At 44.3% G+C, this 15,655-nt stretch overlaps 1 protein-coding gene across 1 annotated transcript in view; it reads left to right on the forward strand.

The window, feature by feature from the left end:
- The first annotated feature begins 2,538 nt into the window (after positions 1–2,538).
- LOC126095347 (odorant receptor Or2-like) overlaps positions 2,539–15,655 on the forward strand; it is a 210,311-nt gene continuing 197,194 nt past the window's right edge. The window contains exon 1 of the mRNA XM_049910151.1: positions 2,539–2,673. Within this exon, the coding sequence (XP_049766108.1) occupies positions 2,539–2,673 (135 nt within the window). The remainder of the gene's footprint in view (positions 2,674–15,655) is intronic.

Raw genomic sequence — 15,655 nt, forward strand, 5'->3', positions numbered from 1 at the left:
GGCTGTCTTATGTTCGATCTACCTGTGACTTTATCTTTCACCAAAATAACAAAAGAGCGCACGTTGCCCGTGCGGCTCGTCTACAGAGAGTGCCAGATAAAATGCTGCAAATTAAAACATTTTTTTGAAGAGATGGCGTTTGGACAGCACCTGGGCGTCACCACTACATTTGTTCCGGAAGAAAGATGGTACGTGGCATCCTTGCTTGGATTACTCGAGATTAAATGCCAGGACTTTGCATACAAATATCCTAGTCCACATATTAAAAAATTCACAAACGCTTTGGCTGCGGCAACTGTTTTTACAGTAGTTGATTGCCGCAGAGCCTAGAACCAGATTATTTTAGCAGGTATGGATGTTTCCAAGATAGCAGTGATCACAATCTTAGGCCTTTTAGAGTTCTTGGAAATGCCCTTCGGTCTTAAAAGGTGGGTCAGATCTGACAATGGTTGATCGACAACATTTTTCACAGATTGCCGTTTTCTGTGTATCTCGACCGCATTTTGGTATTATCTTTTGAAGCACAATCACATGTCAGGCTGGTGGCCAAGGTACGGAAAGGTTACAAGATTACGATACGACACTGAACAAAGACAAATACATAACAGATCAAACTGACGTGACGTTTCTCGGTTGTAGATTTTCATGGAATGGAATGGAATTTTCCTGTTGCTGGAAAAGTTGGCTTTGTTGTGAGAGCTGCAACGTCTGAAGAATTACCGACAACTTGGATGACCGTACAGATGGTGAATTTTTGTCGCCGTGATATACTAGCAAGATCATCCTATTCAAGCACTTCTTACGAACGTTCGTGCTAGCCACTACACTAAAGGGAAGTCTTTACTGAAGTGGACTTCAGAGATTAACGCGGCCTTTCGCACTTTGCAGAACAGTGTTGAGCAAGCAGTGTTACTGGCCCACCTGGTACCAGCTGCACCGTTTGGTGTGATGTTCGACCTCAATTGGGGCCGCGCCGCAACAGAAAGTGGACGATTGTTTGCAGCACATTAGTTTTTTTCCGAAGATGCTACTGCCACAGCAACGGAAGTGGAGCACCTATGATGGAGAATTGTTGGCAATTTTTGAAAGACGAAGCGCTTTCATCTTCATGTCGACGCTCGTCCACTGAGAATTTTATGGACCGCAAGTCAACTTTCCCCGCAATCCAGAATGCAAACTATTAGTGCTTAACTCTACAGGTACATCGAGTCTGTTGCCAGTTCACGACGGATGTTCGACATATTAGAGGCGCTGAAAACATATTGACCGACTTCCTCTCCCGCGCGTCTGGAGCGGTTGCGATCCTGATGTACGATGACCTCGCCAAGGCACAAATGGCAGACCATTAGCTGCAAGACCTACCGAGGGATCAGTGTTCGAATCTGCCGTTACGGCAGGTCGAGGTTTCACGTTGCGGTGTTACGTGTTGGTGGAGCGTCCTTTTTCAGTCCAGAACCACGTGGCTGCTACGGTCGCAGGTTCGAATCCTGCCTCGGTCATGGATGTGTGTGATTTCCTTAGGTTTACGTAGTTCTAAGTGTAGGGGACTGTTGACCTCAGACGTTAAGTCCCATAATGCTTAGAGCCATTTGAACCATTTTTTTGGTGCGTACTTTGCCAAGGGCCGCGGCCCTACATCGCTCCACAATTTCGTAAGATAGTGCCCGAAAGCGTGCACAGCCTAGTGCATGCAGGGGCGAAGACCACTGTCAAAATGATAATGGAACGTTTCGTGTGGCCATCGGTTGGCAAGCTGGGTGCACTCTGTCCTTGTGTCTGGTCTCGTAAAGTGACACACGGCCGCGTGAGAGCTGCGTGCTGACCACAGACCACAAACCCCACATACCGCCGCTCCACCCCCCCCCCCCCCCTCCGCTTCGATATCCGCCTGTGGGCTGAGGATGACCGGCGGCTGGTCGGTACCGTTGGGCCTTCGTGGCCTGTTCGGGAGGAGTTTAGTTTTACTCCACGAATAGCGATAATGTAGTAAGCAATAAATCTGTTACTTTTCTTTTTTGGGGGTCTGGGCGGGAGGAGGGGGGGGCGGCAGGAGAGGGGGGGGGGCGACGGGACCAGTGAGAAGAAGTTTCGAGAAGCTTCGAAATTATGTGTGATATTTGTTGGAACTGGATAAATAATCTTGTACTGAAATACTGGATCAACGTAGTCTGGCTATTCGCGCGCCCTGATTTAAACTGCCTGAGGTGGTATACTCAGTTTCTAACTGTGATACTTCACTTATTGTGATAAAATTTTAACGTAAGATTGTACCTCTTATTGAGGAGGTTATGGCGGCAAACGTTTCAGTTCGGTCAATGATTGTATGAAATACCAAAGATAAAATGTTGCCCCTGAAAGCCGTTATATAGGCAACTTGCAACTGTGACCTGGTGAAGCTGTTGGCCGTTTAATACGAGTGACAGAGGTTCTGATTACGCAGAGTGAGTAAAATTTCTGACTTTGCCGTGCTTCCTGGAGTTACAGTTGTGACGACCAGCAGTGTACTTTGTTCCCGGTGCGCAGCCCGGCCAGCGTGAGATGGAGCTGGTGCGCCTGCTGCTGCGCCTGCTGCACTGGAGCGGCGCCCTGCGACACCCCTCCCCGGCCGCCGGCTGCTACCCGCTCTACTCGGCCGCCCTGCTCGGCCTCACCGCCTGCTTCGTCGCCACACAGGTAACACGGCGGGACGTGTCCGCATTTCGTTTTATGACAGCCTGAACTCTGGTGGGAATTGTGAATGTCTGTGGAGGAAGGACATTGTTCCTCAGCAGCAAAAACTAGAGACGCTAGTGATTTTAATTATTTGTTTATTCTTCGCAAGTACCACTTATTATTTCAGAAGCTAAAATAGGACAAATAATTCACATTTTCGTGGACAATAACAAATACGTAATTAACTACTTCTTCCTGGTAGTTGATCTGTTCCGTTGTTGTTCATTTATTTTGGAGCATTTAAACACTAGATGGTTGTTTCCGCTAATGGATCCACCCTCATCTTACACCAGTCAACAACCACCGCCTACTGGGTTCCTTGGGTGTAGGGCAAGACATCAGCAACGTTTCCACTGAAACGAACAGTTTCACGATCCACTGTTACATCTTCGAATCCACACTTCCGTGATCACTTGCACCAACACAATGTAAATTCTCAAGAAACTTGAAGATTGTGATGTTGGATGTCGGGATGTGAACCGACGTTGTAACTATTTCAGAGCTGTGCGATGTGTTCAGATTGGTATTCTGGGCAGGCCAGTCTATTTCAGGAATGTAATTGTTCACAAACCATTGTCTCACAGATTTTGCTTTGTGGCAGGTTGCATTGTCATGCTGATACAAACAATGACAGACTCCGAACTGTTCCTCTGCTGTGCACAGTGCTGTGAAATGTTTTCGTATCCTCCAGAATTTAGCGCTTTCTTAAGAGCGATAGGAGAACCAAAACTTGACCTCGATAACCACCGCGATACCGTAACACCACCTCCTCTGTACCGCACTGTTGGCACTATACACGATGACAAGTGATTTTCTCCAGGCACTCGCCGAAAGCAAAACGCCTCCATCGGTTTGCCATACGGTATAGCATTATTCATCACTCCAAATCAATCGTTTCGACTTATCCAGTGTGAAGTCGCGTCGCTCTTTACACCAGCTCAAGTGTAGCTTAGTATTGGCTAGAAAAATGTGTGGCTTATGAGCCGCTGCTCCACCATTGTATCCATTCTTTAAATTCCTACGCATACTAACAGCTGACTAATGCTAGCGTTTCCGAACTCGCGAGTGATTTCTTCCGCCAATTTCGTGCGCAATGCTGGGCGATCCCGACCTTCAGCTCATAAAGGCTGTCTTGGTTTAGATGTGATTGTACCTCCGCGTTTCCGGTTCACAATTACATCATCAACAGTCGATTTCGGCAGCTTCAGAAGGGTTCAAATGTTGCTGATGGATTTATTGCTCAGATGTTATCGACTATGTTGTCCACGTTCGAAGCCACTGAGCTCTCCTGCCCGACCCATTCTGATGATGTTGATGATGGTTGGTTTGTGGGGCGCTCAACTGCGTGGTTGTCAGCGCCCTTTCAAATTCCCAACCTTTGCTCAGTCCAAACTCGCCACATTCATGAATGATGGTGAAATGATGAGGACAACACAAACACCCAGTCATCTCGAGGCAAGTGAAAATGCCTGACCCCGCCGGGAATCGAACCTGTGACCCCGTGCTCGGGAAGCCCGACCCATTCTGGTGCTACTGCTTCTCATGTAGTGGTCAGCTGCGCATCACATAGGAGTGTCCCTATACTTCGGATCACATAATATACATTCATAATAACCCTCTCAAATCAGAATGACAACAAGTCCATGCTGATGAGTAAAGTATTCTACTAAAAGCATATTCATCCTAGGCACAGGTCAGTTGTGCCTGCTTTGCTCTCTCATTGTGGTGACCTACAGAGAGGATTGCTAGCACATTTTCACTTAGTACTATCTTAGTACTATCATATGGGATAGGCTTCTGTGTAACGTACGAGGGTCACTGCCAAACAAAAACCTCACATTTAATTTCGTGGAAACTACGACACATACAGAAAGCACAACAGAGTAAGACTTCACTCACACACTGTCGTTTTTCTGCATACTCACTACCATCCATTATGCAGTTTTGCGAAGGATGAACCAAGTGAGGCTAGCAACAGTCTTGCCACTTTGACGACACCATGTGAGTCTAGAGAGTGTTGGGACATAGGTCATCTGTTACAGACACAGGGTAATGGAATTCTGAAAGTGCTAATGCGGACTGTGTGGCGAATGTGGGAGGAAAGTCCATCCAAGCAGGGAAATGAGTTCCACAGTCGCGAAACTGTTGAGGGACCTGGAGTCATCACGTTGCAAGCGCAGTTCGTATTCTTCTCTGGCGTGACCTTTAAAATTCAGGCTTGCAGCCTAGTCTATGTCGTATTGTAGCATTCTGAAAGGACAGTTGCTTTTGGCTCCAAGACATCCAAAAGAACCATATCCGTTGCCTACACATGGCTGTATCTTGAATTACTTCTTTTCTGGAGAAATCGCATGTCGCCATTCTGTGGAATGTCGTTTGGATTCCTGCTCGTAATGGTAACACCACGTAATGGTGTTCAGTCTTATATTGGTGCAACAAGTCCCGACAAAATTAGATGATTTGCTTGGTCTCTTCTGAGCATGTCACATACGCCTTGTGATAAACCAAGTTGCGTAAGATATTGTCTTCTATAACAGCCGACTATCAGCTGCACATAGAATTTCTCTGTCGTAATCCGCCGATCATCACGGATGAGTTGATCTGGATGCTATTCTTCATGAAGGATGAGTAGGGCGACAGGGGTGTGGCCTATCACGCACACTCACTTCGCCACAACTGAATCGCAGTAGGCATCGCCTCAGATTATTGACGTCTACTGTATCGTCTCCTTACACCTTTCGATGGATTTCAATTTGCTCAGTTTGTTAAACAGTCAGGAATTCTGTGGTGTCACCGCCAGACACCACACTTGCTAGGTGGTAGCTTTAAATCGGCCGCGGTCCATTAGTACATGTCGGGCCCGCGTGTCGCCACTGTCAGTAATCGCAGACCTAGCGCACCACATGGCAGGTCTAGAAAGACGTACTAGCACTCGCCCCAGTTGTACGACGACTTTGCTAGCGACTACACTGACGAAGCCTTTCTCTCATTTGCCGAGAGACAGTTAGAATAGCCTTCAGCTAAGTCCATGGCTACGACCTAGCAAGGCGCCATTAACCATATCTGGAGAGAGTCTCATTTGTATAGTCAAGAGCGATGTACCACAAGGATGAATTAAAAGTTAAGTAAACAGACGCTACGTGCTTTTTTAGTGCATTAATAACGTATCCTGTTCCAGACTTCACGCCAGTCGGCGTGTGTGTACGCGTGCCTTTCGGTTACCCGTCACTGTGGACTGGCTGTCTTGTCAGTCCACTACAAATTCAATTACACATCACTGTTCAAGCGTACGCCATTTCCGAACGCTCCCTGCTGTCGTTGTCCGTCGCAGGACAACGAAACCAACAGTATATAAGAGGGACGATCAATACTACAATCTGGCTCGGAGGCCGGCCGCGGTGGTCTAGCGGTTCTAGGCGCGCTCAGTCCGGAACCGCGCGACTGCTACGGTCGCAGGTTCGAATCCTGCCTCGGGCATGGATGTGTGTGATGTCCTTAGGTTAGTTAGGTTTAAGTAGTTCTAAGTTCTAGGCGACTGATGACCACAGATGTTAAGTCCTGTAGTGCTCAGAGCCATCTGGCTCGGACACTCAACAAATCAACACAAAAAATAAGAGACATTAGTTTCGGAAAGAACTTTGTAGCTTGGGCAAAAAGAAATATACAGGGTCGTTATAATTAACATTTCTCTACTTGAAAGGACACGCGTAATCGTAGGGCAATGGAATATTGTAAGGACATGCTGAAGAGAAATAACAAACAAACCATTGAAAGAAAAATATTTTAATTTCCACATGAGATGATACCATTTGTTTATTACGTATTATGTTTACGCTCCAGGTTACAAACGTTCAATGTGACGACCATCTGAATCCACGACATCCTGGATTCGCACTGGAGATACCATTTCAGAGCTGTTCTCAGCACTTTTTGAACGCCGGACCATGAAATGTTCAGCCGTCGCTACGCAGGTCGTCCACTGCTCGAAGATCTCACACTGCATACTGCATTCGCAGTCGTGGCAACACTAAGTTCTTCAACAGTTTGTGACGTAATTGGTGGTCGCCTTCTCGCAGGAGCAATTCCTAAATCCTTAATTAATTCTACTTTTGTATCACATTCTTTAATCCCTGTGCGGAAAGAGGACGTCTCCGTCTTCCTCTAATGCGTCGATACTCGCTGGGAGCGGCAGCGCTAATGCTGTTGTTTTGCTATAACATTTTTACGAGTAAAGCGCGCTCACCTTCTGCAGACCAGTATTAACTGTCTGCAACTGTAATGCACATTGATGCTCGTGTTTCAGTCTTACGTCGCCATACCAATACCGGCGCCTAATGGCAAGTCATGACACTGACACTACGTATAGTAAAAATATTATGTAAAGTAGGTAATCAAATATCCTGCAGAAGCGTCTTCCCAGACTTGTGTGTCATTGCATACAGAGTATCCAGCTGCGCCTACCTATGGGTTTTATGCAACCCACAACACCTTCAAATGCCACAAGTAAGATCCTCATATTCTCACACTCGCTATGAGTAGAGTGTTAGTCCTGGAGAAAAAACGAACAGGATCTTTATGTAGGAAATTTAATGTAGTTAAATAATGTCCTGGTATAAGTTCTTGCTAGAGGCCATAGTTATCGAATTATCCAAGAAAAAAGTACAAAAGTGACCTTCAAAAGCGTTTTTCTTGAATAATTCGAGAACCGTAGTCTCCAGCAAAAACATATATACAAAATTGAACTATATTAAATTTCCTACGAAGAGGTTCTGTTAATTTTTTTCTTTGGGACTAATAGTCTGCACATAGGAAGTGAGAGAATAAGAAAATCTCTTGTGTGGTTTTTGAAGGCATTGCAGGTTACATAAAACCCAGTGACAGAGGCAGCTGAATAACCCTGCAGATCGCTAGTGGTGTTTATGATTAATAATAGTAAGACTGAATTTAGGATGAACTGTGCAATTCATAATCATAACTATAGTAATTTGTATAATGACCATGTGTCCCTATGTAGAGCTCAGAATTAAATTTTATACTTTGCAAGAACACATCTGTCAGGAAATCCCCAGACAAAACAAAGAAAAAGATTATCTTATGGTTTGCTGGTTCTAGAATTTATCAGAATATATTATCTCAGCAACGCAAATTCTACTTAAAATAATGTTGATTTTAAGCAAGTCGTTAACTTTAGCAATATACGAGAAGCAAGTTGTGTTCTGTTGTGATCCCACCGAATAGTTCCTTATCGAATCCACCACGAAGATAACGATGACGATCGGTGTACTGGCCAGCCTGGGATGTGTTTTTACGTGGTTTTCCCCATCTGACTAGGTGAATACTGAGCTGGTACCCGACGACCCGCCACAATTTACGACTGGCAAACACTTCGAAAACGTTCTTACACTTTCACACTGGGTAACACTAGGTGCAGACAAATGAGACCCAACAACTCCTTCCTAGGAGGATTGGGTTGCCGACAGAAAGGACATCTGGCCGGCCTCTACCAATACTTAACTATCGCTTTGGCCTGGAAGACCACATGTATTCGCTACATTCCTCCTCCAGTCATTTCTGTTCGTGACTTTTGTGGTCCATTCTCCTTTCCCCAGGCCCATAGTTTCGGAGTCCCTGTCAATATCACCGTTCTATCTTGTCCGTGGCCTCCCCTTTCTGCGTTCCACGGGTAATGAGAATGCTACTCGTGGTAGTCTTCCCCCTTCCATCCTAATTATCCCACTTCAATCTTCTTTTCTCATCCTACCGACAATATCAGCTTGTGAGTATAGGTCTGCCAGTGTCCGGTTTTTTAAAATCTTCCATTTCTGTGACAGGTGTCCCTTTTTGGGTCAAATACCTTCCTTAATGTCTTTCTCTCAAAAGACTTCGGAGGGTACTACTAATTTGATTTTAAAACTTCTCAAAACTTCTTTACAGCACGGTACGTCCCGTAAGCCATAATATGATCTATTTTCCGCTGCGGTCCTTGCCTTAATATCAATTTCCATTCTATTCTGCGCGCTAAAAACGCTTCCCAAATTTTTAAATATGTCTACTCCTTTAAAAGTGAACAGGTCAACTATACATGGGGTTTAATCATTGTGTGCCCTGCTCACGACCATGTACTCAGGTTTCTCCTCGTTGGTTTGTAACCCTGATTTCCTTACAATATTTCTGTAAAAATTTGTCATGAGCTGTAAGTTCTCCTTACTACCAATTGATAGCACATCATCGTCTGAGTATTCAAGCGGATTTATTGTGATATTATCCAGTTTGGTTTAATTTTTAGTGTTCTCTGTCTTCCTTCTCTAAAATTAAATTAAAAAAATGGAGCTAATGTGTCTTCTTGTCTAAGACCATTTCTGGTCTCAAAAAGCTCTGGAATTCCTGCAATGATCTTCATTCTGCAAGCCTTCAGTGCAGATGCACAACACGAGCGAACTCTTTCGGGAATCAGCGGAACGCTGCGAGTAATGAGAATAATGGACATAGGCACTAGGTCAGTAGCATGTGGATAAGTTGAGAATTTAGGTCTGACGGGAGGCCGTCTATGATAGTCCGTGCAGGTGCTATGATGTCTGTGTCCGGGCTGCATAGTGGTCAGGGCATGTGCTTAGTGAGCAGGGCACCAGGGTTAAAATGTCCGCCACAAATTTCCAACTTTCCTCATTGACATAAATCAGTGCCAACTACGCAGCAAAATGTCATTCATTGCTTTTTGTCTTGATGCCTGAGAATTGTTAGACTGTTTTAGGCAACGTTAGAGAATATATTGCAGAAACCTACTCCTTCGGAGTTAAAGATGCCGTCATGTCAGGTTTCAAGTGCAGTTTCGTCCAGAAAGGAATTTTCTTTCACGATTGTTCGATAATGAGTGGCAAAGGTGAACATTCGAAGGCCAAAGATTACAACACACGGTGCAGTTTTGTCGATAATTTCTCTTACATTGCGACCAAAAGTTTTCTCAGTTGTTGGCCCCGTGCGACCAACTGTATCAACCAGAACGTTGCGTCCCTTTTGCTGCAGTTGGTCCCAACCCACCACAGTTTCACAAACTCAACCAACGGATTGATGTTGGGAACTACTTCATTAACAAAATTTTAAGTATAATTATGGCAGTGGTGAATGATATATCCTACCAACAGGCTACTAATGGCCTCATTCCACTACTACAAACAAACTCAATCCGGAAGCTAATCCAAAATGAGTTAACCCTATTCCTTACGCCACAAAACGGCCTATAAAATCATCCAGTGGGACATAGGATCGCTCAAGGCAAACAAGGGTAGCCTTAGACATATTCTGCTCGAAACTCAAGTAGACATTTGTGCCATCACAGGAACATGGTTAAAACCGAGCGAATCATTATCGCTCCCAGACTTCCCTGTCATTAGAGGAGATAAAAATGATGCAAAAGCGGTGCAGCATTGTTGGTAAAACAAGACATCCACATTTCCCTTGTCAAAACTGCCACTCAGCACGACTCATTGCAAGTGGTAGGTATCCGTCTGCGGATTGACACACCCTTTCTGCTACTAGATGACTTAAACGGCCAACATGCATTGTGGGGCTGCAGATATGCCAACGCAAATGGCAGAAATGCTAGTGGGCGTACTATTTTCGGAAAACCTTAAAGTACTAAATGTTGGCTCAGGAATAGTCCAACCAAATGCAGCCCCAGCGGCAGTGGACTTGAGCATAACATCCCTTGTACTGTCTACCGGAACAACATGGGGAGTGATACCGGATACTTTAGATTTGGATCATTTACCAATTCAAATTATATTAAACGCACAACCTAGGGAGACTGTCATATATGCAAACGGAGAGAGATAGAACGCAACCAAAAGGCAGTTGGAACCTATACGAAACACTACTGGAAGACAACTGGAATCGATCATCGGAATTGGGAATCCCGAAAGAGACTCTGAGGTTCTGATATTCCTTATCAGTGATGCAGCGGAAGTCTCAATACCTCAAGAAAGACATAAGCGGACTACTCACAGGCCATCACCCAGTTGGTGGGATTCAGATTGTGACGCAGACATCAAGTAACGGTGGGAGGGATTAACAAAACACAAAAATCTGTGTAATGGTACAAACTTTCTTGTCCTTAAGAAAGCACAAGCTGCAGCCAAGAAAATATTCAAGCACAAAAAAAGAAAATCGTGGCACAGATTCTGTACTGCAGTCTGCAAAGAAACTCCGTTAACCAGGCTCTGGAATGTAATACGGAACATTAAAACAGATCCAACAATGGATATGCACACACCTACAACATCCGACGAACTTCTAGAACCGTTCTTGCGTATGAGAGCTGCGCCTGATGTAATGGACAAGCAAGACGAGGCGGAATCTGAAGAGGACAACGGTGGCATAACACAACCATTTTCGCTACCAGAGCTCCAAGGTGCTGCACTTGGCGCGAAATATAAGGGTGTTTCAAAACGGACTTTACAATTTTAAAAATTCATATAAATTTATAGAAAGAAGATATAGAGCTGGGTTTACTATTATTTTGTAGGCAAACACATCAAGGTTTTTTACCTTACATTAAAGATGATTTATGTTGGTTATCCTGCACACGTCCCATTGAAAGTTAATTTCTTCCCATACTCACTGTAGCATTGCACATGTAACTTACTCGGTGGTTGCGTGAATTCTTGCTCTAAGTTCAGATACTTCCCCCCGTGAACCATGGACCTTGCCGTTGGTGGGGAGGCTTGAGTGCCTCAGCGATACAGATAGCCGTACCGTAGGTGCAAACACAACGGAGGGGTATCTGTTGAGAGGGCAGACAAACGCGTGGTTCCTGATGAGGGGCAGCAGCCTTTTCAGTAGTTGCAGGGGCAACAATCTGGGTGATTGACTGATCTGGCCTTGTAACACTAACCAAAACGGCCTTGCTGTGCTGGTACTGCGAACGGCTGAAATCAAGGGGAAACTACAGCCGTAATTTTTCCCGAGGCCATGGAGCTTCACTGTATGGTTAAATGATGATGGCGTCCTCTTGGGTAAAATATTCCGGAGGTAAAATAGTCCCCCATTCGGATCTCCGGGCGGGGACTACTCAAGAGGACGTCGTTATCAGGAGAAAGAAAACTGGCGTTCTACGGATCGGAGCGTGGAATGTCAGATCCCTTAATAGGGCAGGTAGGTTAGAAAATTTAAAAAGGGAAATGGATACGTTAAAGTTAGATATAGTGGGAATTAGCGAAGTTCGGTGGCAGGAGGAACATGACTTCTGGTCAGGCGAATACAGGATCATAAACACAAAGTCAAATAGGGGTAATGCAGGAGTAGGTTTAATAATGAATAGGAAAATAGGAGTGCGGGTAAGCTACTACAAACAGCATAATGAACGCATTATTGTGGCCAAGATAGACACGAAGCCCACACCTAGTACAGTAGTACAAGTTTATATGCCAACTAGCTCTGCAGATGTCGAAGAAATTGAAGAAATGTATGATGAAATCAAATAAATTATTCAGATAGTGAAGGGAGACGACAATTTCATAGTGATGGGTGACTGGAATTCGGTAGTAGGAAAAGGGAGAGAAGGAAACGTAGTAGGTGAATATGGATTGGGGCTAAGAAATGAAAGAAGATGCCGCTTGGTAGAATTTTGCACAGAGCACAACTTAATCATAGCTAACACTTGGTTCAAGAACCATGAAAGAAGGTTGTATACATGGAAGAACCCTGGAGATACTGACAGGTTTCAGACAGATTATATAATGGTAAGACATAGATTTAGGAACCAGGTTTTAAATTGTAAGACATTTCCAGGGGCAGATGTGGCCTCTGAATACAGAAATACAGTAGAAGAAGAATGGGTAGATTTGAGGGATGAAGTAGTGAAGGCAGCAGAGGATCAAGTAGGTAAAAAGACAAGGGCTAGTAGAACTCCTTGGGTAACAGATGAAATATTGAATTTAATTGATGAAAGGAAAAATATAAAAATGCAGTAAATGAAGCAGGCAAAAAGGAATACAAACGTCTTAAAAATGAGATCGACAGGAAGTGCAAAATGGCTAAGCAGGGATGGCTAGAGGACAAATGTAAGGATGTAGAGCAAAGAAGGGAAAGCAGAAAGGTGGAAGGAATATATAGAGGGTCTATACAGGGGCGATGTTCTTGAGGACAATATTATGGAAATGGAAGAGGAGGTAGATGAAGATGAAGTGGGAGATATGATACTGCGTGAAGAGTTTGACAGAGCACTGAAAGACCTAAGTCGAAACAAGGCCCCTGGAGCAGGCAACATTCCATTAGAACTACTGACAGCCTTGAGAGAGCCAGTCCTGACAAAACTCTACCATCTGGTGGGCAAGATGTATGAGACAGGCGAAATTCCCTCAGACTTCAAGAAGATTATAATAATTCCAATCCCAAAGAAAGCAGGTGTTGACAGATGTGAAAATTACCGAACTATCGGTTTAATAAGTCACAGCTGCAAAATACTAACGCGAATTCTTTACAGACGGATGGGAAAACTGGTAGAAGCCAACCTCGGGGAAGATCAGTTTGTATTCTGTAGAAGTGTTGGAACACGTGAGGCAGTACTGACCCTACGACTTATCTTAGAAGCTAGATTAAAGAAAGGCAAACCTACGTTTCTAGCATTTGTAGACTTAGAGAAAGCGTTTGACAATGTCGAGAAGAATACTCTCTTTCAAATTCTGAAGGTGGCAGGGGTAAAATACAGGGAACGAAAGGCTATTTACAATTTATACAGAAACCAGATGGCAGTTATAAGAGTCGAGGGACATGAATGGGAAGAAATGGTTGGGAAGGGAGTGAGACAGGGTTGTCGCCTATCCCAGATGTTATTCAATCTTTATATTGAGGAAGCAGTAAAGGAAACAAAAGAAAAATTCGGTGTAGGTATTAAAATCCATGGAGAAGTAATAAAATCTTTGAGGTTTGCCGATGACCTTGTAATTCTGTCAGAGACAGCAAAGGACTTGGAAGAGCAGTTGAACGCAATGGATAGTGTCTTGAAAGGAGGATATAAGATGAACATCAACAGAAGCAAAACGAGGATAATGGAATGCAGTCGAATTAAGTCGGGTGATGCTGAAGGAATTAGATTAGGAAATGAGACACTTAAAGTAGTTAAGGAGTTTTGCTATTTGGGGAGCAAAATAACTGATGATTGTCGAAGTAGAGAGGATATAAAATGTAGACTGGCAATGGCAAGGAAAGCGTTTCTGAAGAAGAGAAATTTGTTAACATCGAGTATTGATTTAAGTGTCAGGAAGTCGTTTCTGAAAGTATTTGTATGGAGTGTAGCCATGTATGGAAGCGAAACGTGGACGATAAATAGTTAAGACAATAAGAGAATAGAAGCATTCCAAATGTGGTGCTACAGAAGAATGCTGAAGATTAGATGGGTAGCTCACATAACTAATGAGGAGGTATTGAATAGAATTGGGGATAAGAGGAGTTTGTGGCACAACTTGACTAGAAGAAGGGATCGGTTGGTAGGACATGTTCTGAGGCATCAAGGGATCACCAATTTAGTACTGGAGGGCAGCGTGGAGGGTAAAAATCGTAGAGGGAGACCAAGAGATGGGTACACTAAGCAGATTCAGAAGGATGTAGGCTGCAGTAGGTACTGGGAGATGAAGAAGCTTGCACAGGATAGAGTAGCATGGAGAGCTGCATCAAACCAGTCTCAGGACTGAAGACCACAACAACGACAACAAGTTCAGATATAGAAGCTGATAAAGGAGGTACAAACACGATATCCTCGATGAACCCCATTAAAAAAGATCGAGTGGCGTCAGGTGTGAGTAACGTGGGTGCCATGCAATTGGCGCATCACGCCAATCGATTGACTTGAAAAGCGCTCACTGAAAAAGTCCCGGACGTCAGCCAGGTAGTGGGGTGGTGCACCATCCTGCAAGAAGTAAACGTTTCAGTCTTGGTCTTCCTCATCGATCTGTGCCATCAAAAAGTGTTGTAACACATCCAGGTACGCTCAACGGCGTCGTTAGATGTGCTTGGACGACCTGATGATCTCCCATGTCTTAACGAACACCCTGTTTCTACAAAACATTTATGCCACTCATGAATTATAGGTATACTAGGAGGATATGTAGCATACTTGGTACGGAAATTACTCTGAACTGTTGTCGCCAGCTTCAATTCTTCAAACCAAAACACACAGCTATCACGCTCGGGTCCAGTGAAGGCAGCCATCTTGAAGGAACCTGCCATTAGCGCTCGTTACGGTGCGATTCGTCACTAGCAAACTACGCGAAGCAAAACTTGATGCTGATGATGTTTGGTATGTGGGGCGCTCAACTGCGCGATCATCAGCGCCCATACAAAATCCCAATTTTTTGCTCAGTCTAATCTAGCCCAGTCCCCAGGCAGAGAAAATCGCCAACCCAGCCGGTAATCCAACCTGGGACCCTGTGATCCAGAGGCAGCAACGCTAGCCACCAGACCACGAGTTGTGGGCACAAAACGCGATGTATTTTCCTACAAATTGACACTACAGTCACCTCTGTAGGTACCGTGAATTAATTTATATGAATTTTCAAGTTGTAAAGTTCTTTTTGAAACAACTCGTATTGACCACCCTTTGTTACGACTCATCCCACACAAAGGAAACTGCTGCTGCTCAAAATTTACCGTAGTATATGGACAGAAAAGATCCAAACCGACTCGCTACAAAAATGTCTTGCAGTCCCCATCGACAAATCGGGAAGAAGATGTGATAAACCTTATTCTTATCGGCCTGTCATCTTACTACTCTATTCGGCACAGAGAATGGTGGAGTGAAAACAAGAAACTAATACCGCAAAAACGACTTGGATTTCGAAAAGGAAAAGGAACAAGTGAAATCCTTTTACGGTTAGTTACTGACATACAGCTAAATTTCCCTCGGAATAATAATATGATAGGTGCGTTTATAGACTTGACCAAAGCATAC

The sequence above is a fragment of the Schistocerca cancellata genome, chromosome 8 (assembly GCF_023864275.1).
Source record: "Schistocerca cancellata isolate TAMUIC-IGC-003103 chromosome 8, iqSchCanc2.1, whole genome shotgun sequence".
NCBI lineage: Eukaryota > Metazoa > Arthropoda > Insecta > Orthoptera > Acrididae > Schistocerca > Schistocerca cancellata.